General features: G+C 43.9%; 1 protein-coding gene across 4 annotated transcripts in view; it reads left to right on the forward strand.

Annotated features, from left to right (window-relative positions):
- Positions 1-19,552, forward strand: part of MTR (5-methyltetrahydrofolate-homocysteine methyltransferase) — a 111,308-nt gene extending 91,756 nt beyond the window's left edge. For 3 of the 4 annotated variants that reach the window (XM_050770680.1, XM_050770689.1, XM_050770706.1), the window contains 8 exons: positions 618-716; positions 1,788-1,863; positions 4,758-4,913; positions 6,758-6,954; positions 10,067-10,267; positions 11,066-11,258; positions 12,725-12,837; positions 13,266-19,552. In XM_050770680.1, coding sequence (XP_050626637.1) covers positions 618-716; positions 1,788-1,863; positions 4,758-4,913; positions 6,758-6,954; positions 10,067-10,267; positions 11,066-11,258; positions 12,725-12,837; positions 13,266-13,352 — 1,122 coding nt within the window. In that variant the 3' untranslated portion in view covers positions 13,353-19,552. The remainder of the gene's footprint in view (positions 1-617; positions 717-1,787; positions 1,864-4,757; positions 4,914-6,757; positions 6,955-10,066; positions 10,268-11,065; positions 11,259-12,724; positions 12,838-13,265) is intronic. The other variant, XM_050770697.1, reaches the window with a different exon arrangement.
- The last annotated feature ends 8,249 nt before the right edge of the window (positions 19,553-27,801 follow it).

A 27,801-nucleotide genomic window follows, 5' to 3' on the forward strand; every position in this document is an offset into this window, starting at 1 on the left:
GGAAAGGCAAAAGCACATAGGATGGAATGCAGGAGAGACCAGGTGCAGACTTGCAGGAGTCGTCTCCCCATAGAGTGATCCGGATGGTGCTTATTGCTTCCACTAATGATGTGTGACAACATGTAAGGAGCCTTGCCAACCCAGAAGCTTACCTGAACCTTCATGTCCTGGGTTTTTGTTGGGGTTTGGTCACATAGGCCCAGAATGCCCGTGTGTGTAGCCTTAATTGCTCAGTCTTCAATCCCTGCAGAGGTCAAACATAAGCATGAGCTACGGTCCCCCACCATAAATCAGACTGTTAGCATAAATGATCTGACATGGCCCAGGGTGCCAGGCACGCAGTGACTCTCTTATCAGACAGGCTATCCCAAGGGTTTAGAGTTTGTCTCCCAGAAACCAGGCAAGGGCCAGGCCTTTCTTTGGCTTGTGCAGGGTTTGAACATCCCAAGGCCACTGAGTTTACCCTTTCCTGCATACCAGGCAGGAATTAGCACAGTTGGTGAAGGGAGAAGAAATGAGGTTAAGGAAGCCTTCCTGAAGGAGGTGTTATCAGAGTTGACCATTACTGCACCAGTTTTATCATCTTTTGCTCATCTATGGTTATCTTACATTTTCAGTGTTCTCAGCTGTTAGATGAAAATCTAAAGGATGAATACTTTGAGGAAATCATGGAAGAATATGAAGATATTAGACAGGACCATTATGAGTCTCTCAAGGTAAGTGGTAGAAACAGATCTTCGCTTGTGTTTAATGTGACTAGTTTTTATCATCCTACTTTTTAATGTGACTTCTTAAAATGGTTTTGAGGAGAATAAAAGGCTTGGCATCATTTTAGAGAATTTCTGTCTTCTAGTTCAAATCAGAGGTCTTCAGTGTCTGAGTTCCCAAATAATTTTTGGTTATATTAAAATGAATTTTATTTATTCAGCCAAACATTTATTGGGTACCCAGTAGGTGTTAGGGGCTGCTGTGCTAGATACCAGAGCTTCGGTAATGAATAAAACATGAGTTCGTACTCAGCAGGGAAACAGGCGCTGAAACAGTTTACTGAAATGACTCCCACAGATCCCCATTCTTGAGGAGCTAATGGAAGAAAATGGAGACATAAGACAGGACCAGTATAAGCCTCTTTGCCTGACTGCCCAACACTGACTGTACAGAATGATGTTTCAAGAACTGTCCCTCTCTTGATAAGCTTCAGGGAGTCCATGGAGAACAGGCATAATTATGCTTTAGAAGTCACTGAAATATTTATTTCTGGTTATTTGCCTTATGGGCTTTGGTGGGAGCATTTTGGGAGTTGCTAGGCAAGTGAAATGAGATCAACAGCACGAAGAAAACATGCTGTTTTGCTTCTGAGGTGCTGGCTAGATGCAGTGGTTGGCTTTTTTCTCTCCTTAGGTTTGCCCACAGTGGACAGTTTCTTTAATTCTACCTTCTGGTCCTCAGGGTGTGGGCCATGGAAGGCCAGTTAACAGCTGGCCTCAGGTGTTCTAAAAGTACAGGTGGGACACTTCCCTAGTACCTCAGGTTCAGGCCGCAGAGCCAGGCTCATATTTACATATCAGTAGTTAATGGATGCTTATTGAATCTTTACTCTCTATTATTCTGGTGCCAATGTGAAACCGACTGGATAGAAAAGGAAGAGCTTTTTAGGGTAAGGATTCTCATGAACAAGAGCTTTTGCCTTTTTGCAAAGCTTACATACTGGCCGCCTTGGACATGTTTTCATAGTAGCTGTAGAAAAGCTAACAGTCTCTAACTAATTTTTCTTTGTTTTTTAACAGGAGAGGAGATACTTACCCTTAAGTCAAGCCAGAAAAAGTGGTTTCCAAATGGATTGGCTGTCTGAACCTCACCCAGGTCTGTTTGGCTGTGGACTAGAGAAAGACTGGGTGTGGTAACTGACAATGTGCTGAGGAGATATATGCATTTACTTGGCTACAAAATCAAACCAGCTGCTAACAACCCTCAACTGTGTCTAATGCTGATGAGTGACTGAAGAACGGAAAGAAAGAGAATAGGTGCCATTTATGGAGCAGGTGTTGTGTGCCAGACACCATCCTGAGATGGACTCATAGCAGCTCTCTGAGTCCTTCAGACGACTCCGTAATGGACATGGGAATTATCCACATTTTAATTTGAAGAAACTGAGTTTTGGGTGGAAACTTGAAAGGTTACTAGGAATCTGTCTCTGGTCTGTCTTCTAAAGCCATGCTCTTTCCTCTGTGCTGTGCTTGAGTTGGTCTCTGTCTCCTTGAAGGAAGTTCTGTGGAAACCTGCCTGGTGGTACTGTCACCCGAGGTGGCCTGGGTCTCTCACAGGCCCAAGGGCAGTTGTGAAGTGCCTAAAATGGGAAACGCCTTTGCATTCACACATCTTTAAAACGCTGCAGCAAAGCAGGATCCTCTGTTTCTTGCTTTCTCTCTCGTCCTCTCTCTGGATTTTTCACTCTCTTTTTATTTCTTTTATTTGGTTTCTTCCTTTTTTCAATTTCTAGCCACCTTTCTTGCCTCATATAGGTGTTCACAAGGGAATAAAACATGTAAGATGTTTTGACAGGCGCAGAGAGGCGTGAGACACAAATGCAAAACCAAGACAGAGTGAGCAGGGGTTATATTAATTGAATCCATATTTCCAAGGTAATGCCTCAAATCAGCTTTCATTGCTCACGACATCTGTGTTCTACACATGCTTGGCAGAGTTGAGCGGATTAAATTGGAAATGTAGGTGTGCTTGGTTCTAATTTCATCCCTGCTGAGTTCAGCGTGGTTTGGTGGAAAGAATGCCATATTGGGAGCCGGGAGGCCGGGGTTCTCATCCCAATGTGGCTCTTGGCTCTGACTCACGGAGTGACCTTGAGCAGCTTGCTTTCACATTTGACAGTTTCTACCGTGTGAAAAAAGGAGTTACTTTTTGGAAATGTTGTAAGGGTAAAATACTCTCTGAAAACCTTTGAAAAACTATAAATTGCTATATATAGTTCAGGCTCCGATTATTTGCTCTGTATCTTTCCCTGTGAAATTGGAATAATAACACAAGGGCAAGTCTGTTTGGATCAAGTCAAACATCCAAAACATATTTTGCTGGAAATACGCTCCCAAGGCCATAGCACCTGGCGGCAGTTGGGATGCTTTTTTAGTGGCCGCTTTCACCTCTGGCATGGGGCTACTGCAGGGCCCGTCCTGCTGCCCGAGGGCCATGGGGCCTTGAGGCCTGGCCCTCTGAAATATACCTGAGGACAGCCAGGCCCTCTGAAATATACCTGAGGACAGCCTGGCCCTCTGAAATATACCTGAGGACAGCCTGGCCCTCTGAAATATACCTGAGGACAGCCTGTCTTAGGGTAGTTGCAGGAAGTTGATAGGAGATAAACGAGGGTCTTCTTTTAAGGCCCTGATGGTAAAACCTCAAACATTTCTTAAACTCTGGAAGACAAGGTTGGTCAAGAGAGAGTCCATAGTGGCTCTGCGGCAGCACGTTCTCGCTGCCTTCCCAGGTGAGAGGACACTTGAATCAAGGGTCTATCTGTAGATTCCTTTTAGTTTCTCTACTAAGGGGACCATAAAGACTTTATTGCCAACAAACCAACATAATAGGATATTTCCAAAGAAGGGAATGTCCTGTGTAGTAGAAGGATGATGAGGAACAAATGGGAAAAGGCTACTGTGAACAAGTTTGAAAAGGTAGAGATTTCCAGACAGAATTAAGAAGTCAAATGAGAGAAAAATAGAAGCTTCTGTGTTCTCCCAGAGCCCCTGAGATTAGTAGAGTAGGAAGTTCTCCGATCCCTGGTTACAAATCAGAAAGTAGAGAGACAGGAAGGCTCAGATAATGGCAGTGGGGCCAACACCTTACATTCCAGCCTGATCCTGCCATGTCAGACCGGAGTCCGAGGTGCAGACCACACCATGGGCTGGAGGGCAGGTGGCAGTGCTGCTCTGCCTGCCCCAGAAAGCCCAGCAGCACCATCTGTCTCTGAAGTCTTCACCATTATTTAAATTATGATATATTTTAGACTCATCAGGAGGTATGAAGAACAATATATTAACATCCATGTTTACCTACTAGCCAGCTTAAGACATAACCTACCATCTGATTTTTTAAAAATGAAACAATACAGAGTGAACAGAGGTTATATTAATTGAATCCATATTTCCAAGGTAATAAATCAGCTTTTCCTTGCTCATACATCTGTGCTACACACGTGCTTGGCAGAGTGGAGGATTATGTATTGAAGAATATGTATGGGAAGTCCCACATGTGTCCCTTCCGCCCCTGCAGAAAGCACAGCAGTCCTGAATTTGGGACTTCATTTGCCTGTATTTTGACTGGGCATATGTATCAGTAGGCAATCTAGATAATTGTTTCCGGTTTTGAAACTTTACATAAGTGGCTTACTCTCCATGTCTCTCTGGAGTGTTCTTCACGTTCACCTTGTCTTCATTTGTATAAGTGAGGATTAACCCGTCTTGTCTTTCCTTCATGGGTGGGGGGTGGGGATGCAAGGGTTGAGGGAACAGTTTCCAAGGGTGGTGTAGTCAGCTGCATGTGAAGAATAGTTTTATTTAAGACTCAGTGCAGAATTACTCCTTCTCCACGATAATTTAAAGTTCCCCTCTTTGTAAAACAACTCCTACGGGTGACAGGAGGGAGGCAGAGCGTGGGAGTTGGCAGAGCAGTGAGGAGCTGGCAGGGAGGCCTCCATCAGGCAGGGTGCCAGCATCAGCATTGACAACCATACTTCTCTCCTGTAGTGAAGCCCACGTTTATTGGGACCCAGGTCTTTGAAGACTATGACCTGCAGAAGCTGGTGGACTACATTGACTGGAAGCCTTTCTTTGATGTCTGGCAGCTCCGGGGCAAGTACCCGAATCGAGGCTTCCCCAAGATATTTAACGACAAAACAGTAGGTTAGTGCAGTATGTCCTTCCTTTCTGCCTCTGATGTTCAAGATGTAGGATTGTGACTTTGAAGACCAGAATCGGTGAGGAGCAGCAGATTTGGATTGTGCAGATTACAGCTGCTTTCATATTGCTCACCTGCCCAACTTTTTAATGTTTTCAAACTGCTAGATTGGTCCTTATTGTATCAGCTAAATTTGGTATCTACTTTATTCTTTTAATACATGTTTATTGACATCAGTTACTTGTTGGGCACTAGGGATAAATGGAAGACAACAAAATCCCTGCCGTCTAGCACCCGACTAGCTGGCACAGCCAATAGTAATGGGCCCTGCCTGGGCTCCTGTGGACACAAGAGGAGACAGAGCTCAGACTGGGTGGTCAGGGCAGGCTTCCTGGACGAGGTGGTGTTTGAACTGTTTTTGAGGATTCAGTGGGAGTTGCCGTGGCTGGGACTGTGGATGTGATATAGTGTTGAAGAAGAGGACATTCCAGGTAGAGGAGACAGTGTGAGAAGGCATAGGCACATGTGCCTGTTTGGGGAATTGCAAGGAGCCCATTGTGCTTGGAGCATTGGGGAGGGAATGGGAATTTGGGGTGTAAACTAGAGAAGTAGGTGAGGTGATAAATTACTACCCCCCACTTCTCACTTCTAGCCTCATCCCAAAATCCACCAACAGAGACACAGAATCCAAATGCAAAGCCATTCAAAGGATCAGGTAGTAGCCAGATCAGAGCAATAGGGAGGGGTAGGCTCACAGAAGCATGGGATTAGGGCTGAGAGGAGCCTAGAAACCAAATTATTGCCAAGTTTCCCATGGGGGGTGGGCCTGGGTGTAGGTGTTAGGATGCTGAGACTCAGGAGCTCTCAGGTAGCCAGGAATGTGATGGTGGGCAAGGGGCTTCTCAATGTGCTGCCTGCCCCTGAATGGTGGGCAAGGGGCTTCTCAATGTGCTGCCTGCACCTGGACAGGTGAGCTGTCCAGGGGCCGTAGGGCAGGCTTCTCACCATGGGCAGGATGGCCCAGTCTCACAGACAACAGAAACCGAGAGGGTGTCCTAGGAGCCTGGCTCGCACTGCAGGTCCGGGAGCAGGCCAGCCAGGTGGAGCACTGAAGGCACGTGTGAGGGTTTGGGCCATACTTCACCCCTTACCACTGACGTTCCCTGTTCATATACAATTCCACTGACTTCACAGTGACCTCTAGGGGACAAGGCCTGTGCCTTGTATGCACCGTGCCTTGTATTCCGTGGTGTCTGAGCCTGGATGCATACAGTAACAATTTACTGAGGCTGAATGCATATGGTAAGGATGTAGCTGTCCTTTTTTTAACACTTCATGGTACTGTTTAAGGCCCCAAATATAAGAATCCCTTCAGATGTTGTTATGTTCAAAATATCAATTGTTATGAATTATATTGTGGTTGGGATTAAAAGCACCACAGAATATGAGGCACGGGTCATGTCTCCCAGAGGTCACTGTGAAGTCGGTGGAGCTGTACATGCACGAGGAACGTCAGCGAGTAAGGAATCTGGCCTGCTTTTTCTCGTCCCCTCTGACAGAATGCTTTGGGGACCCCCAGCTTTGGCTCTCTGCTTTTTGTCCAGTGGAAAACTTCAGTGGCTTGAACTGGGAGAAGCAGACTGTGGGAGCTGCACTTAGCAGGAACCACAAAACCCTGGCTGTTCCACTTTAAGCTGGGTCAATGGCAAACACCAGAAAGCATTTGAGGAAAATGGAGAAGCCTGAAGAGGGAAGGTGTCTGAGGAGGGGTAATGGCTTTTAAAAGAAGCATTGTTTGATGGTTATTTTCGGCATCTTTAAGTGGATTCTAATTATGTTTTTCTAATAGGTGAAGAGGCCAAAAAAGTCTACGATGATGCCCAAAATATGCTGAACACACTGATTAATCAAAAGAAACTCCAAGCCCGGGGTGTGGTTGGGTTCTGGCCAGCACAGAGTATCCAAGACGACATTCACCTGTACACAGAGAGTGCCGTGCCCCAGGCTGCAGAGCCCATAGCCACCTTCTATGGGTTAAGGCAACAGGTATGGGCGGTATACTGACAGCCAGCACGCTGCTTTCACTTGTGAGTTTAAGCACTAAACAAAATAGCTTTGCATAAATGAGAGTCTGCTTCACCTCCTCCCAGATGACCAGTCACACGCCTAAGCCCAAGCCATCTGTGAGGACCGGGGAGCGAAGGCACCACCATGGGTGCCAGAGGCATGGGTGTCAGAGGCATGGGTGCCAGAGGCATGGGTGCCAGAGGCATGGGTGTCAGAGGCATGGGTGCCAGAGGCATGGGTGTCAGAGGCATGGGTGCCAGAGGCATGGGTGTCAGAGGCATGGGTGCCAGAGGCATGGGTGTCAGAGGCATGGGTGTCAGAGGCAGGGCCACTCAGCAGGAGTGAGGCATTTCACATCATGTTCCATGGATGGACGAGGACCACTGCTACTGTCTCAGGTGGTCACACGTCAGGATCTCCGTCTTCTGAGCTTCTGAGGAAAGAGAACACTCACTTGTTCAAAAATATTGGTTAACATCTGTGCATATTATTAAAACAGACTGTCAGGTGGTTCCCCTTGAAAGGGGAAGACGAGTGGAAACAAGCATTTGCAGAATGTACAGCGGGTGCCAGGTGCGTAGTAAGATGCTTGATGGTCATCCTTTTAATTTCCATACAGCCGTGTTAGGCAGATTAAGTTTCTGTTTTACAGAGGAGAAGATGAAGGCTGCTAGAGATTGTGCTGAGTCCCCCAGTAGAGAGGGGAGAGCCCAGCCTGTACACACCCCTAGGGGCTGTTCTTTGACTGTGCTGCCTTTTTTTCTTTTGAGTGGTGAGAACAGACTCTTCCAGCAACTTCTCTCTCATCCCCGCCACCTTTGAAAAGGCAGATATCATATGCATGTCCCTTTAGCTGCTGTAAAAAAGAGTGTCTTAATCAAGAATTGGAGCCAGAATTCGCCAGTCATTAACATTTTTAATAATTTGCAGTAAATTATTATTTGTTTTACTGCCATTTTCAGTCATTCAAAAATAATAGTGTTGGCTGGACACAGTGGCTCACACCTGTAATCCCAGCACTTTGAGAGGCCGAGGTGGGAGCATTGCTTGAGCCCAGAAGTGTGAGACCAGCCCGGGCAAGACGGCAAGACCCTGCCTCTACAAAACAAATTTTAAAATGAGCCGTGCATTGGGAGTGTGTGCCTGCACTCCTTCAGCCAGCTACTCGGGAGGATGAGGCGGGAGGATCACTTGAGTCCAGTGATCATGCCACTGTACTCCAACCTGGGCAACAGAGCAAGACCCTGTCTCTAAAAAACAAGCAAACACAAAAGATAGTGGCGCATTTTAATCCCAACCACAATATAATTCATAATCATAGAAATTTTGACCATAACAACAGCTGAAGGGATTCTTAAATTTGGGGCCTTAAACAGTACCATGAAGAGTTAAACAAGGACAGCTACGTCCTTACCATATGCACTCAGGCTCAGTAAATCCTTACTGTATGCACCCAGGCTCCGACACCACAGAATACAAGGTTTGGGGGTTCTAATGTTAAGTTCCAGCCCCCGCTTACGAGGGAATCTGTGGCTTTTCTTTTACAGACATAACTGTGTTCAGAAACCTCTGCTCCAGCCCAGTCTTTCATCTTTCAAGTCCTGTGTCCTCTGTGATCTCTTTTTACTTCCAGTACCATTCATGTCCAGGCAATCTGTGACATATTAGGGCATTTAATAGAATGAATACTCAGAGTTCACCTTTTTAATAGCCTCTGGAGAGGGGAACTGGGCCAGGCACATACATTACCTACCCAGGTAGTGATTTCTCAGGAGGGGCTTTCCTCCAGTGCACTCTGGAACATTCTGGCGGCGGTGCCTTATTACTCTGGGAGTCTGCTCTTCTGAGTAGGCTCTGATTGCTGTCTCTTCTAAGGTACCATGGGGCTCTGTGATCTGTCTCTCCTGTGGTGCAGGGAAGCGTTGGGTCCCCCTCTGGCCTTTGTTAGCAAAGAATAATTGATGGGCCAAGTGTACATGGAAAACGGCTTCCCCATGCACAGCTCTCCCTAAGCTCTGTGACATTCCTGTGTGCCATTACCAAACACCTCCTCGCCTGCACTTAACAATTTCCTGCCCTGTGTCAGTGAAGCTGCACTTGCTTCCACCGTGGGCAACGAGCTGTGAAGTGTCTGGTTGGCCACTCATTAATTGATCAGTCCTGAGCAGTACCATATATGCAGGAGCATGGGTTGTGGTACCAGCCCCCTGGCCCTTGCACTGTCTGGCCTTGGGCCAGTTGATCAAGCTTCCTGTGCCCCTGATTTCTGGTCTGTAAAATGGAGCTGATGGTATCACTTATGTCACAAGGTGGCTGAAGGGGTTAAATAGTAATTCATATAAAGCGCCAAGAACAGGCATAGGGTAACCACTGAATGAGTATTAGTTATAAGCTGTTTACCTTCTCAGCAAATATTTATTGATTTTTAAAATATGTATAAGACCTTATTTGTTACCTTAGTTGCAGGGAAGAGTTGCTTATCAGCTGAGGGTGAAAAATGGGGGAGGATAGGCCCCAGGGCTGTGGAGAGAATCCAGAAGCAAATCCTGCTGAATTCTTGGTTTGGTGCCCGGCCGGCCCTAGTGTCCTCAGCCAGCTCCTGAATGACCCCCGACTCCACCCCACACATCAGCCAGCACGTGGCCTGGGCATTGCTGACCCCAGCAGTGTGTTGTTTGAACTGCTTCAGTTGATGCAGAGTGGAGGCGCTTCTGTTTATTGGATCTCTTTCAAACATATTACTGGACTTAATTGAAAACACTTGGGGACAAACTTAAAAAAAAAACAAAAACCGTGACGTCAGCACAGTGCCTGAAGGCATTCAGTGAATGTTTGGTCCGTGTGGGAATGAGTGAATGAGCTACTGTTTTGACTGTTTATGTTACGTCATGTCATACATTTTTAAAAATCTCATTTCATTTGTTTATCTTACAAATATTTATTGAATACTATGTGTCAGACACCATTCCAAGTACTGGGGATATATTGTGTTGTGAAACTTGTTCTCATTTGAAGCTGCCTGATTGCTCCTCATGGTATGCTGGTGCCACGTTCTTGCTAATGGCGCCCCCGCACACTGCTTGGTTTTAAGGCCGAGAAGGACTCTGCCAGCACGGAGCCATACTACTGCCTTTCAGACTTCATTGCTCCTCTGCATTCTGGCATCCGTGACTACCTGGGCCTGTTTGCCGTTGCCTGCTTTGGGGTGGAAGAGCTGAGCAAGGCCTATGAGGATGATGGTGACGACTACAGCAGCATCATGGTCAAGGCGCTGGGGGACCGGCTGGCAGAGGTAAGGCAGGGGCATAGTGCCAAGGGGCTGAGGACAGAGGCCAGGAAGGGTAGGGAGCCTGGGGTGGGTGCCTGAAAACTGATCGGCCCTTAGAACCAGTGTCTTTTTTTTTTTTTTTTCTTGAGTTGGATGCTGCTGACTTTAACATTACACGTATTTTAATATCATGTATCCCCAGATTGCTTGTGTACGTTATCTTTGGGGCAAAGAAAAACCTTGAATGGTGCCATAGTTGGCTGTTGCTCTTAGAGCCTTTACTTCTGCCTTATCTCTGTTGTCTCTCTCTGCTTGTTGTGATGTGACATTTTCCTCAGTACCCTAAAAAATTAAAAACAAATTTTTATTTCAGAGCCCCTCATTGTAATGCTGGTGTCATCTATAGATTCTTCATCTTCCTATGCATGAAATGGGGGTAGCCTTGGCCCTGGGGAGAGCCTCTCCCTTCTCCTGCAGTGAACAGTGGAGGAACTAGCAGCTGTATGGTCCCAGCTGCTCTTTCTGGCCAGTGGAGCTTTGGATTGACCTTTAGGGAAATTGTTAAGTTTTAAGGTAGAAAATCCTCAGGTCATTAAGGATGGTCCTTCAGAGCTCAGGTTGAGGCCAAAATTGAGCTGCAGAGCAGCTAATGAAAGTACAGACCAATAGAGAATCCAGCCTGTTCCCTCTTGCAAAATTTCCCCTGGCTGTGGTCCAGATGAGGGAGGCTGTCCTCATGGCTGTGATTCAGGGGGTGGAGGCTGCACTGATGCCGTGAACCCCCACCACTGCCTAAGCATGCCTGGTGCCCTGGGTCCCAAGGCCTTTGCAGAAGAGCTCCATGAAAGGGTTCGCCGAGAACTGTGGGCCTACTGTGGCAGTGAGCAGCTGGACGTCGCAGACCTGCGCAGGCTGCGGTACGAGGGCATCCGCCCGGCTCCCGGCTACCCCAGCCAGCCCGACCACACTGAGAAGCTCACCATGTGGAGACTCGCGGACATCGAGCAGTCTACGGGTATGAGCCAGAAGGCGTGGGTTCCTGTCATCCTTCTTCAGTAGATAGAGTCTTATCAACCTAATGGCACTAAGGGTTAAACATGTTTTTAAAATGGAAGGGCTTCTCATCACATTGTCCCTTATGCTGTCCTTTTTCACTTGTAACTATTTATTCTGGCATTTTATTTCAGTATTACTGATTAGTGTTCTTACATCATCAGTTTTAGACATTTCAGTTTAAATTATTTCCTCTTGGCCTACAGCAGATGGGAGTTTAGCTTACATATACCATCCCGTGCCTCTCCTGCCCCAGTTTCCTGTCCCAGGCATGGTCATGTCTTTAATCCCTCCCTTAGAGACCGACCCTTTGTCCCTCAGTAACCTCACGTGCTTCACGCTCTTGTCCCATTGCGTATGGATAGTGTCCCTGGGCACTGGTCTTGCAGAGCGCCCAGCCTTCCCTTCAGCCCTCTCTTCTCTTTACTTTTACCCTGATACTAACATTTATACTCATCTGTAATCATAATTCTCTGTTATGTTTTGCCTGTGGATTGATTCTAATAGCTGAAAATGAGAAGCTGGCATGTGCCCTTCTGAGACAACGGCCCAGACACCGACACACGCCCTCAGCGTCCTGTGCCCAGAGCTGAATTGCTTGTGGTTCTGTGGCTGCACATTGTCATGTTGATGTGCTGGTTCTGTCATTACTGCAGAGTTGATGTAGTTGAGATGGCCCAGGCTAAGCTTACAGTTTTCAGCAGAATTAATAGAAAGCATGCCATCAAAGCTGATAAAGGCATCCAGATTTCAGTGAGAAACCATGAGCTGTGCAGCATCTGCTTCAGCAGGAACAACACTAACTCTAGGAGCCATGAGATCTGGGTTTGAGTCCTGTTTCTGCCATAAGCTAGCTGGGCAACCCTGGCAAAGCACTCATCCTTCATGTTGCTCTATTTCCTTGTCCATAAAACGAGTGGCTTCGAATAGATATCCTTGAGGGTCTGTTTGAGCTCTCAGATCCCAAGGAAAACGGTCTCTTCTTTCTCACAATGTTGTGGGCTCCTTGTTCACTGGCGCTCTCAGTCATCCCTAGTACCAGTGGCCGCACAGAGCCCGTAGAGGGCTTTTCAGCTGGTGTTCTCATCTCCGAGGGTAGAGTTCCTGCCTGAGAAGGTCTGTTCTTAGGAGCAAATCAGGGTGCCTGTAACTGATCTGGGATGGCCGGAGGTAGGAGTATAGAGTCGTTCCTAGGCATGTCCCCCTGGGTTGGAGGAGATCTGCATGTCCCGAATTTGTTTCTTCACATGGCAGGAATTTGCTAGACTTGTCTGATCACAGCTTTCATGCTGTGTCATGTGTCTACCTAGAAGGCATGAGTTCACTTTGGTTCACTTGTTCCACAAGAGTTCATTGAGTGCCTGCCAGCTGCAGGCCCTGTGCTAGACACTGAGTCAATAAGCATTTTCCCCGTGTTGCTCTCTCTAGGCATTAGGTTAACAGAATCATTAGCAATGGCACCTGCTTCTGCAGTCTCAGGCCTCTACTTCTCCAATTTGAAGTCCAAATATTTTGCTGTGGGGAAGATTTCCAGGGATCAGGTAAGCTAGCTGTTTCATTATATGTGGCTTCCCTAGTTCAAATGAAATTCTAGAACCTCTTTCATTTTAAATGTGAATGAGAATAAAGTGAGGGAAAAGGATGAAGAAATTTACTCCAGTTAATGTCTTAATTTGATTTCAGCAGAATACTTCTATTGTAGCCCCCAATTCTACATGCAAACCACACACACACACACACACACACACACACACACAGCTTCTAAGCATCAGATGTTTACTACATGTTGTTTTTCTGCCCAGAGAATAAGGCAACTTGGTAAATAAATATCTATCTACATTTAACTCTGTAGATTGCTATTAAGACAAGAAATGGAAGGTACTTAATGTTTTTCGGCAAATCTTATGGAAACTTCTATTCCAAAAGTCTTATCACGTTGGTTTAATAAAATGCTTCTCATCTTTTGCAGGTTGAGGATTATGCATTGAGGAAGAACATGGCTGTGGCTGAGGTTGAGAAATGGCTTGGACCCATTTTGGGATACGATACAGACTAACTTTTTTTTTTTTTTTTTTTTTGCCTTTTTTGTTCTTGATGATCCTCAAGGAAACACAACCTGGAGTGCCTTAAAAATAACAACAACAAAAATCCTGTGTGCATCTGGCTGACACTTCCCTGCTTCTGGTTTTCGAAGACTATTTAGTGGAACCTTGCAGAGGAGCAGGGTCTTCCTACAGTGCCTGGAAAACAGGTGCTGTGTTTTCAGGACCTTGCGTGAAGAGCAGTGAGCAGGGCTCCTGTGGTTTCCCTGGTCCCTCTGAGATGGGGACAGACTGAAGACAGGTCTTCTGCCTTTCAAAGCAAGTCAACTTGCTTTTTTCTATTTTTAGAGTGGAATCTAGGAGGCCACTTAGTCCTCTTTTTTTCCTCTTAGAAGAAAAGCCTGAAACTGTGTTGAATAGAGAAGTGTGACCCTGTGACAAAACGATACTGTGAGAAATGGGGCATTTTAATCTAAGTCGTTATAACAGTGGATTCTGACGGGGAAGGTATAGCTCTGTTTTCTTCGGAAGACCTCATTTTCTAAAGGCTGGATTAAATGGTTGCAGAACTGCCTTTGGCAAAAGGCATGCTCTCACTGCTTGCTTGTCAGAAACACTGAAGCCGTTTGCCCCAGTGTGGTCAAGCAGCCATGCTCTCTGGGCGTTTTCATCCTCCCATAATTTCATATTTCCGTGCCCGTGAGGAAACAAAAAGGAAATGAGCGACAGTTACTGTTAAGGATTGTTAACATCTTCTAATTGTTTTCAGGATTGAGCAGGTTCTCAGCTGGGCTCTTGATATCCTGTGCATAGTTGGACAGGTGGGCAGCATAACATCCATCATTTCTTACCATCTTGTTCCCCTCCAATTCTCAATGTATTCAATAATGAAGAATGATGCCACCACTCAAGCAACAAGCCTCAAACTCACCCATGTCATCTTTTTCTTGGATGATTGCAGTTATCTCAAAAATTTGCATGCAAAATATATACTCATCCTACTTGAAGATGGTGGTGGAAATATTCAGGAGAAGGTAGCGTTGGAGTCCTGATTTGAGATTTGAAGGATGAAGATGAAGAAGCAAGGGAGGAACAAATGAGAAACTATCTTTGTTCATGAATAGGAATATTAAAGATTGTAAAAGTATCAGATCTCCCCAAATTGATCTATGGATTTAATACCATTTTCATTGGAAATTCCAACAGATTTTATTGAATGAAACAAGCAGGTGTTTATATGGATTAGCAAAGGACTTAAAATTACCAAATGCTTCTACATATGAAGGAAAGATTGAGGAGACGCACCCTATGTGATACCAAGTTTTATTGTCAAGACAGTGTCATGTGGTGCAGAGGTAGGCGTTATGAGCAGGGAAACAAAATAAGGGTCTAGAAACTTGCCTAGGCATATGTTGACCTTTGCAAAATGACCTGGTGACATGGCAGGTCAGTGGGGACAGGAAGGATCACTCCCTAAGTAGTCCCAGAACTATTCATGTGGGAAAAAAATTTTAATTTATCTCACCTTACCCAATGATAAGTTCCAAATATGTTAAGGGCTTTAATACAGAAAGCAAAAATTGTCAGTGTTTGGATGAAAAAAGCCTTAGGGCAGGAAAGAATCTCTTGAGACATAAAGTAGTAATCACAAATGACAAGGTGGTTAAGTGAATTCTGTTAAAACTAAAGACTTACATTAAGCAAACACTTGAAGTGAGAAGATGAGCCACAACTTGAGAAGACATTTATAATACAAATAACTGACACGGGATTCATAATCACAAATATAGAGAATTCCTGTTTAAAAAAAAATAGAAAAATAGAGAAGACTACACAAGAGGAAATAAATAGGGCTTTTAAATAAATAGATGTTCTGTAGCATTGGTGGTCAGGGAAATACGAATTAGGACCACAATGAGATTCCATTTTATATCCATAAGATTTGCAAAACTTGGGTCTGACAATACCAGGTGTTAGATCTGTAGGGACTTGTACAACATTGTGGATGTGTAAATAGGCACCACTGCTTTAAAAAACAATTTTCCCTCACAGACTTGAACATTTGCAGACCTTATGATCTTAGTTCCAACTCCCACCTGTACGTCCAGCAAACTCTTGTATGTGGCCCCTAGGAGGAATGGGTAAGAATGTTCATATAATGTATTTATAATAGTTCATAACTGGAGAAAGTGAAATGTATGTCTCTGCAGGAAAATAGGTGAATAATTAGAGATATATATATATATTCATCCTACGGGATATTATTCAGTAGTGGAAATGAGTGAACTACAGCTGTAGCTAACAATAAGAATGAATCTCAGAAAATATTGAGGAAAAGTAGCAAGTTCAAAGAGACCACATGTGGTGTACTATTTTTATTGAGCTCAAAAACAAGCAAAACCAAAGAATATGTAGTCTAAGCATACATATACAATAAAACTATGCTATTAAAAAAAAAAAAGAAGGTAACAATGATAAACCAAAATTGAGCATAGTAATTACCCACGGAAGGAGGAAGTGGAAGGGACAGGAGCACATAGGTAGATGTCAAGTTATGCGGCTGTTCTGGTTCCTCCTGGTAGACTTACGAGTGTTTACTATATACTATTAATATATTATGCTTTGTAACTAATAGATAAGAGTTTTGTACATATTAAATATGTTCTTAATATTAAATACAAAAAATAAAGGCAAAGTGGAATGATAAGCTAAAATCTGGTATGGTGGTTTTATAGTTAATGTTTGTACACGTCAAATACAGTTTTGTTGCCCAGGCTGGAGTGCAGTGGCCGAATCTTAGCTCATGGCAAGCTCCATCTCCTGGGTCCACACCACTCTCCAGCCTCAGCGAGTAGCTGGGACTACAGGTGCCCGCCACCACGCCTGGCTAGCTTTTTGTATTTTTTTTTAGTAGAGACGGGGTTTCACCGTGTTAGCCAGGATGGTCTCGATCTCCTGACCTTGTGATTCGCCCGTCTCAGCCTCCCAAAGTGCTGGGATTACAGGCTTGAGCCACCGCGCCCGGCCGTCAAATACAGTTTTTAAGGAAAGGAAGAGCATCTTAGGGTAAACAGGAGCTGGAAAGGTGAGGGGCGGGAGAGTGCTGCATCCGTGTGGCTGCCAGCAGTGCCCAGGTACCAGGCTTTGGGGAATGAGTGGATGGCAGGACCATTTGCTAAGACAGGCGCCAGGGGATGGGAGAAAGGATGAGTTTTAGAAAGATTCAATGGGACTAGACTGAATATGGGCAGTTGGATACTAGACTTTGGAATTTAAAAATAATATCTGGAGTTAGAATTGAGAGACATCAACGTGGAGATGGAGGTCAGGCTGCAGTGCGGTGGTATCACCTATGGAGCATATGAGGAAAAGAATCTGGAGGAGGAGGAGGGGAGCCAGCAGGGGAGCAGTTGTGGGTTGGAGGAAGCCAGGAGGGAGAGTGCAATGCCAAGAAAGCAAGGAAGAGCGTTTCAAAGCATGTCTGCAGAACCCAGTACTGCGAAGAGCTCTGGGAATGGGATTGCTGAGGGCTCTTCTCACAGTGAGTCCTTCAAGAGCAACGTCCGGATGGTGGGGACTGTTGGCAGACTCAGCCGGCTTTGCTAGGTTGAAGACAATGGGAGGTGTGGAAGATTTTTTGGCTCAGTTAAATAAGATTGGAGGAAAAGGTAGGACTGAGAGTGTTTCAGACAGAAAAGGGATTATATACTGAGGGTAAAGCACAAGTACAGAGGGTTGCAGATAGTGCAGAAATCTTTAAAAACAATTATTTTAACCCAACTTCCAGGGAGACTGAATTTCTTCTGCCGGTCAATAACACCATCAACCTGGGAGTTGCCCTGACCCCTCCAGTCTTAGCTCCTGCAGCTGTACCAGAATACCGCAAACTGGGTGGCTTATAAAGAACAGACATTTATTTCTTACAGTTCAGGAGGCTGGAAGTCCAAGATCATGGTGCCATCATGGCCGGGTTCTGGTGAGGGCCCTCTTCTGGGATGCAGCGGCCAGCTTCTCATGTTCTCACAGTGGGTGGAGGGTAAGCTTGCTCTCTGGCCTTCTCTTATAAGGGCACTAATCCCATTCATGAGGGCTCCACCTTCATGACCTAATGACCTCCCAAAGATGCCATCTCCAAATACCATCATCCTGGGGATTCCATTTCAACATGATTTGGGGGATACGTCAGACCATAACACTTATCTTTTTCGCAACCTTCACATCTAGTTGGTTCTCAAGCCGTGGCGGTTTTACACACTAGATAGGTCTTAAGTTCATCTCTATGCCTGCCCTGGTTTAGGTTCTTATCATTTCTCCTCTGAATTCGTCTGCAACACAGGCTGCCGAGTTGGTTCCCACCTCCTAGGGCTGGAAGAGTGGGCGCTCTGATTCTTTACACCCCCACCTCAATCCTCCTGCTGCCTGAATAACCATCTCCCCGTCACCTAGGGTATATCCCAGCCCCTTAGAGGCATGCAAAGCCTTCCATATCTGACCCTGCCTTATGCCTGGGAAGCCCTAGACCCCTGCTGTACCCTGGAGGAGGTATCTGCTCACATTGGCCCCTCTGTCTGGAATACACCCACCCCAGTTCCGCCCAGTTCAGGAAAGCTTCCCAACCCCTCCCTCCCACCACCCCAAAGCTAAGTGAAGTGACCCCTCTTCTTGTCTCTGTAACACTGCCATGCACATATCATACAGTCCTTGCTGAGACATAACCTAGTTCCCTGTTAGACTTAACGTTTCCTAAGGGCAGGTTTGGAACCTTGCTCGTCTTTATATGGTGTCTAGAGTAGTGCTTGCTTTATGATAGGTGCTCGGTAAATGTTGTCTTGAATGAGTTGAGCAGATCCTCTAGGGACAGGAGTTGGATGGAGAGCAGACTGTAAAGCCTCGTGAGAGTAGGGGCCCTGCCTCTTCTGAGCTCACAATACCCAGAGCCTAATGCAGTGCCTGCCATGAAATTGTTCACTCCATCAAGCCTTGTTAAATGAGTTGGGGGCGGGTGCACTATGATGGTTTTTCTTTCAGAAAGAAACTGCACTATCAAAGCCCTAGCACCTTCTCTATACCCACCTCAGGATTTCATATTAGATGGGGCCCAAGTGATATTTTCTTTACCATCCCATGAAGACAGCATATTGGCAGCCCTGCAAAAACAAAACCCCTCAATTCGTGGCATACTTGCTATAAGTCAACTACATGTATTGTCAAATTGTAGAACTGAAAGTATATTCTGATTTGGTGTGTGCGTGTTTCTATTTAAGGAAATATATGCTAGTATATGCATTAAAACATCAAGAGCTGGGCAGAGCGTCACATGCCTGTAAACCCAGCTACTCAGGAGGCTGAGGTGGGAGCATCCATTGAGGCCAGGAGTTTGAGGCTGCAGTGAGCTACGATTGCATCGCTGCACTCCAGCCTGTGCTGAGACCTGATCTCTTAAAAAGTCCAAGAGGATACACAGAAATTTTTAAGTGGTTACCTCTATGGAATGGGATTAGGGGATCAGAGGTGAGGGAACTCATGGTTTGGCTATTATTCTTTCTGCACTGTTTCAAATTTTTACAAGTGTATGTTATTGTATTTTTAAAAAGATTAGCTTGGCAACAAGTCTAGCCTGAAATGGGTGCTATTTTGACTAGTCTGAGTGAAAAGGGAGGATTTCAATGAAGTAACCCCTAAACTCAGCCAGTCCCAATTTTTTTAACACTTGGAATATCTAATTCCATTTATACTGCATTCTTCAAATGTAATTTTCAAAGATGCCTTTTGCCTCATCCCTTGCTTTTAAGTATTATTATAGCCTTTTGGAGACTCACAAAACAAGCAGCCCTAAACTCTCGCCTAGGAAAGTCTCTTGGAATAAATGGTTTTTGAGAACCTTGAGAGTGTATGTTCTATGAAATGGAAGGAACAAGAACTAGACAGAGTCATAAATGCTGTTGGTCACAGACAATCTCTGCCATCCATAAGGTAAATATAATACATACGGCAGCCTGCTGAGTGTGAACTTGGCAGCAGGTGAGGAAGGAACTTTGAACTCTCACAATCTTGTTTTTTCATTTCCCAGAGAGAAACTTGGCAAAGAGAAAAGGGACATTTCCTTCCAGATTATCTGAAAGAATTTCAATGCTTACCTTTAATCACATGACATCTTATTAATAGAAAAGAAGAGGTATTTGTTCATATTTTCAATAAAAATATATAAAATCGAGTTGGTATATACTGCTAAATATTATTAATTAAAAATATTTTAACCTGATGTGATAGATTGTTGATTTTTAAAAATTCTGTTGAGATGAGCTTATCAAGAAAGTTTGAAGGATTCCAGGGGAAAACATTTTAGTGTTAAAGTGCTTGGTTATTTTTAAGATAATGCAGCTCTTTTCAGAAAAGGTAGCAATTCGCTCCAAGAGGTATTTCAGTGGCTCATAGAAAGCCTTCCAGTCACCATCAGATATTTCCTTACATTGCTATGAGCAAGTACTAACATCCAGTTTAAAACCATTGGGAATGCTGAAGTACAGCAAATAGAGGTGATAGCTTGGTCCCCAGGAGAGCCAGAACTGCTTCCTGTCTGCAGGATCCCATTTCTCTCCAGTGGGCCTTCAAATTAAATCTTGATGCCAGGCGTGGTGGCTCATGCCTGTAATCCCAACACTTTGGGAGGCCGAGGCAGGTGGATTACCTGAAGTCAGGAGTTCGAGACCAGCCTGACCAACATGGAGAAATTCCGTCCCTACTAAAAATACAAAATTAGCTGGGCGTGGTGGTGCATGCCTGTAGTCCCAGCTACTCGGAAGGCTGAGGCAGGAGAATTGCTTGAACCCAGGAGGTGGAGGTTGCGATGAGCCAAGACCGTGCCATTGCACTTCAACCTGGGCAGCAAGAGCGAAACTCTGTCTCAAAATAAATAAATAAATCTTGAATAAAGTTAGGGATCAAATATCAATCAGTGGATATATTACCCCCCAACCAAAATAAATTGGTGAGTGACAAGGAAGTGGACACATCCATGAATGTTTTTTAGTCCTGTTTGGCATAGAAATGAATTTGTTTTCTTTTGCAGTTAGAAACATTGTCAATCAGCTGAAAATAATTTAGAAACCTAGTTATGCTTTACACTTCAAATGTGCATTATTACCCAACAGATCAGATAAAGATCAAGAGAAAGACCCTGTGAAACTTCTCCATTTGTTAAAATTGACCATCAACTGGGAAAAACAGAAAAAAATAAACCTTTTCCTAAAAGTTAGAGACAGGGAGGCATGGTACCCATTCTATTTGCTAAGGCACTCAAGGAGGAAGATCATCATATGCAGTAGATAACGTCTGAACCAAAAATCTAGCAAATCTGCCAGGCACATAGTAGGAACTTAAATATTTGTTGAGTGGACAAAGTCATGTTAGAGGACTGGACGCCAAGAAGCCAGCTAGTGCCCTCCAGAGATTTTTCAGGCAAGTTCAGAGATGTGCTGCCCCTGTCCAATGCAAGGAAACAGACAACTGCACAGAAGCAAATCTGGTCCATCCATCAGTGGTACTTTCTAAACCTACAATTCAGTGATGGCTGATATTCCTAATGATGACTCATAAGTGTTGTAATATTCCTGCAGTACCTTCTGAATCATCGAAGACTCATTAAAATTCAGTATCACTTCAGTACTAAGTACATTTTACCATGTGAATTACTGTATTTGAAGGTTGACCACCCAAGTATGATAAATGTGACCCCTGTCCTTTAACTGGAATACAGATTAAGCAACATTTTTCCTTCCCCCCACTATGCCAGATAGCAGAGCATCTGCCGCTGCTATAACCCTGTGGCAAAAGAGCCAAGCCTGACGTTGTTTAAGCTAGAGAGAGGGGTGCTGAAGTGAAGAAGATGGTTTATCAGGGTGAATGGAAAAGATGCTATGGGACAAGAGAGTGTGTCCTGACAAGGAGGTCAGCTCAAACGGTGGAAGCTGAAGGGGCCGGTGTGAGGCAGAGTTGAGTCATTTAATGCCATTGGCATTAAGGGGGAGGGAAAAGGCTAATTTTGGATGGTTTGTATCAGATTAGCAGGAGCATCTGACTTAAGAAAACAGTAATTATTGGGTTTTGTCAAGTGAGAAGTGAGGTTTGACTTTGGATGCTATCTTTACAATTTTACTTGAAAAGTGAGGAGGGTTGAAGAGAACAGGGGAAAATTGAGAACTCTGGAAGGTGGGAAGAGAGAATTTTCTAAATGTTTTGTAATGTAAGTAGCAAACATTTGTGGATATATATTTGGGGATGAGAGAGAGGAAAGGAAACAGTAATGAGGACATGACTGCCCCCAAAATGGGGAGAGATGGAAAGGACTTTACCCAACTATTTTCCTACCAACATTAAAGGGATGAAACATGCCTTCTCTAGGGAAAAGGATGTCCCATTCCATCCAGAGGGATGGGAGTCTTGCTCTGTCGCCCAGGCTGAAGTGCAGTGGTGCAATCTTGGCTCACTGCAACCTTGGCCTCCTAGGTTCAAGCAACTCTCCTGCCTCAGCCTCCTGACTAACTGAGATTACAGGCGCCCACCACCATGCCCGGCTAGTTTTTGTGCCCTTTTAGTAAAGACAGGGTTTCACCATGTTGGTCAGGTTGGTCTCAAACTCCTGACCTCAAGTGAGCCATCCGCCTCGGCCTCCAAAAGTGCAGGGATTACAGGCACGAGCCACTGTGCCTGGCCAACTTCTATTATTTTGTAGAGTTGATTGGTATTTGGTTATCAAGGCTGTGCTAAGATTTGCAGTGATAGAGGAATAAACATTTACATCTGCCTTTTAAGCTTCTCTTCCAATGAGTTCAAATAGTGGTTTTGATATTAGAGAGAAGAAATGCTGGCTGGACAAATTGCCTCTACTTTTGCTTTAGCTAAGATCCCCAAGAGGTGAAAAATTTGCTGTAATACGGCATTTGTGCATTCATTCATATTATCTGTTCATTCATCAAATACGTATTGGGCTACATCCTGTGCCAGGGCTGGACATATAATGCTAAGAAAGTAAAATTCCCTGCCCTCATGGAGAGTAACATTCTTCGCAGTTTGTAGGGAACAGACTCCCTCCAGTACCTTGAGCAGCACCTTGCTCAAGACGTAAACTCATCCTCTGCTCTGGATTTAAAAGGAAAAGCGGCATCTCCTGGTCTCTCATGAAATATTTGGAGGAACACTGCCCATGTATATTCCATGCCTCTTTCCCAAGATTTTACTGCTGCTTCTAAGTATAGCTAACAGTAGGTAAAAAACTTTGACCTTTCTTTCGCTTTGCCCCCGTAGGACCTCCAGTTTTAGACTTCATCAGGCAAACCTGGTTTCATTTCTTCTTGCTTAGCCTGATAAACTAGTATGCTGTGTCCCACTGTTGGAAACCCTGGTACAAAGTCCTGGTACAGAACTCTTTCTGAATATTAATCTCTGTATTGCTGTGCCAGAATCAGGTAAGAAGGTGTGTGTGTGTGTGTGTGTGTGCACACGCGCGCGCACGTTTGTGTACTCACAAATGCGGGCACACCATTCTGTATGTTAGAAGGAAAGTCTGTGATTAGCTGTGAACATAAACACAGCTCACCTGATTCCAGGTTGCTTCCTGAACACAGATCCCAGAGCAGCTGCCAAGCTTTCCCCCTCCTTATCTCATCAGGACCTTTGGGGAACAAAAGTGGCCAGACATCTCCCACTGCAGATTAACAAGCTGCACTTCAGAGGAGCGTTTCTTGATAGGCATCTGCTTTCCAAAGAGAAACCATTTATTTAACAAGCTGCTCTTTAGAAATTTATAAATGCAGCTTGCTTTCTTGCCATTGCTCTAAATCAAGATTCCCTTCTTTGTCTTCCTCTATTTTTCTTTACTAAAAGTTTGCTTTTTGAGTATTGGTATAATTTCCAAGGAGTCAGTGTTCATACTAACATAAATTTTTTTAAAAAGCCCCAACTCGCTTTAAAATTACTTTTTTGTTCACTCCTAAAGGATATTTATGAGTAAAATCTATAGAAGAACCCGGTTTGTCATATTAAACTGCCAGGCTGTGCCCTCAAATGCCTAGAAAAGAGAAATGCATTTAACCACCAAATCTCTAACAGACTTCATCCTTATTCACTCTTTGGTTTTGTGTATGTTGACCTGCTCTTGGTCACTCTTGTGTTGTGTGTTTGAGGGTATAGATCATTTTGTAACTTTACTTACTTTATAGGGTATATGTATTATCTCCCAAATTAAATTGTAGGATATTTAAAAGAGCGAGAACTGTCTCTTCTGCTTTCTCTGTATGTTTTAGAAGCACTAAAGAGTTTGAAGAGAGCAGAGGCGATGTGTTAACACTAATAGTCTGACCTGAAGTGCACAGTTGTGTGAGGGGACTCTGAGGTCAGACCTGTCTTTGATCTTTTCAGAAGACATGCATGTGATTAGCTGTAGAGCATAAATAGGGTTCCGTGTTGTTTCATAAATGCCTCCCCTCTCATGCCTTCAAAAATTAGTCACTGGGGGACCTCGGGCAGGTTGTCTGCCCTCTCTATGAGGCAGCTTCCTTGTCTATAAATGACCATAGTGCTACCACTCACCTCATAGGACAGTGCAAGAAATCAATGCCTTAATTCACAGAAAGCTCTCATTACAGGGCTTGCTTTTAAGAGAAATCTTCATTAACTGAAGAACAATAATGATGACCCTTGGGAAATGTTTAATTTTTTCAATTCTTCAAAGCCGTGCTTTACAGAAAAAGTGAATGCAACACCTCGTCAAAATACCTCATTTGATAGACAATGTGTATACATCTCATTATGAATGCCAGTAGCACAAGAAAAGTGTAGGAATGGAAAACCTGACTGTGGTGAGACTGGAAATTTTCCAGAGGGAGCTGTAAACATTGCAGCTATAGACAACATTCTTGTTACAGAATTGACACCTTACAAATGGATTACTCTGCTCATTAGGATAATTATACCAGACATGTTGGATGGTCTAGTGGAACCCATCCCACACCTGGAAAAGCACCCCAAATACACTAAATTATACTTGCATTAATGTCTTAGTCCATTTGTGTTGCTATAAAGGAATACCTGAGGCTGGATAGTTTATAGAGAAAAGAGGTTTATTTGGCTCATGGTTCTGCAGGCTGTACAAGAAACATGATGCTGGCATCTGCTTCTGGTGAGGCCTCAGGAAGCTTCCAGTCATGGAGAAAGGCAAGGGGAGCTGGCTTGTCACATATTAAGAGAGAGAGCCACAGAGAGTGGGAGGGAGGTGCCAGGCTCTTTAATAGCCAGATTTCCATGAAGTCATTCATTGCAGCAGGGAGGTACCAAGCCATTCATGAGGGATCCACCCCCATGACACAAACACCTCCCACCAGGCCCCACCTCCAACACTGGGAGTCACATTTCAACATGAGATTTGGAAGAGACAAATACCCAAATTATATCAATTAAGAAAGCCCATTTAAAAATGTTGCATTTTTTATTATAAAACTTTTTCATCACAAAAAACTTATAAACTATTTACAGAGGATATTTTCTTCCACTGTTTTTCATTTTCCTTCCCTCTTTTCTCCTGTCCATTCATGAGTGAGTAGGCTGAATAATGGCTTCCAAAGATATCGATGTCCTGGAGGACATCATGTTAAGTGAAATAAGCCAGGAATGAAAAGACAAATACCAATGATCTTGCTTAGATGTGGAATTGAAAAAAGTTGATCTCACAGAAGTAGAGAGTAGAATAGAAGTTACCAGAGAATGGGACAGTTAGGGAGATGTTGGTCAAAGGATAAAAAATTTCAGTTAGGAGGAAGATGGCTTTGAAGATGGAGGAAGAGGCCATGAGCCAAGGAATGCAGGCAGCTTCTAAAGGCAGAAAGCCAGGAAACAGAATTTTCCCCTTGATCCTCCAAAGAGAGAGAGTGTGGTCCTGCTGACACCTTAATTTCTGACTTGTTTCTCCAGAACTGTAAGAGAATAAATATGTGGTGTTATAAGCCACCAAGTTTGTGGAAATTTGTTACACAACAGCAATAGGAAATGAATACACCATAAAGCTATCAATTTTTATATCTATCAACCTACCTAGCCATGTATTTCTTTATATGACTGTTATGTTATAGTGTGTATATATATATCCATGTATTTTCATGTATATATTTTATTGTGGCAAAACACACACGCATCCATCACCACCATCCATCTGTAGAACTCTTCATCTTGCAAAACTAAATTCTGTACCCACTAAACAATAACCCTCCAATCCTCTCTCACGCCTGGCCTGGGGCAACCACCATTCTGCCTTCCATCTCTGTGAATCTCTGTGAATTTGACTACGTACCTCATATAAGTGGAGTCGTATGGTATTTGTCCTTTTGTGACTGGCTTGTTTCACTTAGCATAATGTCCTCAAGGTCCATCCATATTGTAGCATGTGTCAGAATTCTCTTCCTTTTTTAAGGCTGAATAATATGGATTGGCTTGTCCCTGTAGCCATTTTTTTCTGCCAGTCATTCCAGAGGGGTTATCAGCCTGAGATGGCTTTTTATGTGAATCTTTCAGTGTAGGGATTTCCAGACCTCAAAGTTGGTACCAATTTGAATAGCACATACAGGAGAAAAGGCCCGTGGTTAGCATTCTCAGAGTAGTATTGATTTTATTATTATTTATTTATTTATTATTAGTAGTAGTAGTATTGATTTTAAAGACAGGTAGACAGTTACCACATTTTCTTATCCATTGATGGACCCTTGGGTAGCTTCTACCTTTTGGCTATTTTGAACAACACTGCTATGAACATGGGTGTACAAATGTCAGCTTGAGTCTCTGCTTTCATTTCTTGTGGGTTGGGTTTTTGAGAAATCATCATACTGTTTTCCACAGCAGCTGCATCATTTCACATTCCTGCCAGCAGTGTCAAGTATTCCTTCCAATTTTGCCAGTGTTTATTATTATTATTATTTATTTGTTTGTTTGTTTTGAGACAGAGCCTCACTCTATAGCCCAGGTTGGAGTCCAGTGGCATGATCTCTGCTCACTGCAACCTCCGCCTCCCAGGTTCAAGTGATTCTCCTGCCTCAGCCTCCCAAGTAGCTGGGATTACAGGCACCCACCACCACGCCTGGCTCATTTTTGTATTTTTAGTAGAGACAGGGTTTCGCCATGTTGGTCAGGCTAGTCTTGAACTCCTGACCTCAGGTGATCTGCTCACCTCGGCCTCCCTAAGTGTTGGGATTACAAGCGTGAGCCACTGCACATGGCCCATTATTATTATTTTTATATTAGCCATCCTAACAGGTGCGAAATGCTATACCATTGTGGTTTCTGCATATATATATTTTGTGAATATATGTTTTAATAAACCAATTACAAATTGGAATCTTTCAGAGGAGACCATAGGAATACAAAATTTAGTGAATTTTAGTTTATAAAAAGGGAATGCTACCTTCTTCAAATTTTGTAAGTTACTTTTTTATTCATACAAAGTATTTTATGCATTTATGGGGTACACGTATTTTAAATGCATAGAATGTGTCGAGTCAGGATATTTGGAGTATCCGTCACCTTGAGTTATTTATTTATTTATTTATTTATTTGAGATGGAGTCTTGCTTTGTCGCCCAGACGGGAGTACAGTGGTGTGGTCTTAGCTCACTGCAACCTCCACCTCCTGGGTTCAGGTGATTCTTCTGCCTCAGCACCCCCCAAGTAGCTAAGGTTACAGGCATGCGCCACTAGACCTGGCCAATTTTTGTATTTTTAGTAGAGACGGGGTTTCACCATGTTGGCCAGGCTGGTCTCAAACTTCTGACCTCAAGTGATCCACCCGCCTCAGCCTCCCAAAATGCTGGGATTACAGGTGTGAGCCACCCCGCCTGGCCCCCCTTGAGTATTTATTATGTCTGTCTTGGTAACATTTCAAGTCCTCTCTTACAGATACGTTGAAATATTCAATACATTGTTGCTAGCTATAGCCACCCTACTCTGCAGTTGAACATTGTGGCTTATTTGTTCTATCTAACTGTATATTTGTACCCACTAACCAACCTCTCTTTATTCAAACCCCTCCAACTCACACACCCTTCCCAGCCTCTGGTGTCTATCATTCTATTCTCTGTCTCCATGAGATCAGTTCTTTAGGCTCCCCATGAGTGAGAACAATATATATGTGTATTTTTAATTCATCTTTTTCCATTCAGTTTTATATCAGTCTTCAAATTTTTTAAAATGCCTATAGAACAATCTCTTTTAAACATGTGGTGTAATTTATGTAGCCTTTTTTTTTGTAGAACATTAGGGCATTTTCAGTTTTTCAGCATTGTAGGTTGCAATAGTGTGAGTATAATTGAACACTAACCCTTTATTCATATTCAAATTCTCATATGTCTGAGAATTTCCTAAGAATGAATTACTCAAAGCAGCATTACGTTTAAAACCCTTGGTATGCTTAAGCAGATTGCTTTCC

The sequence above is a fragment of the Macaca thibetana genome, chromosome 1 (genome assembly GCF_024542745.1).
Source record: "Macaca thibetana thibetana isolate TM-01 chromosome 1, ASM2454274v1, whole genome shotgun sequence".
Lineage (NCBI taxonomy): Eukaryota > Metazoa > Chordata > Mammalia > Primates > Cercopithecidae > Macaca > Macaca thibetana.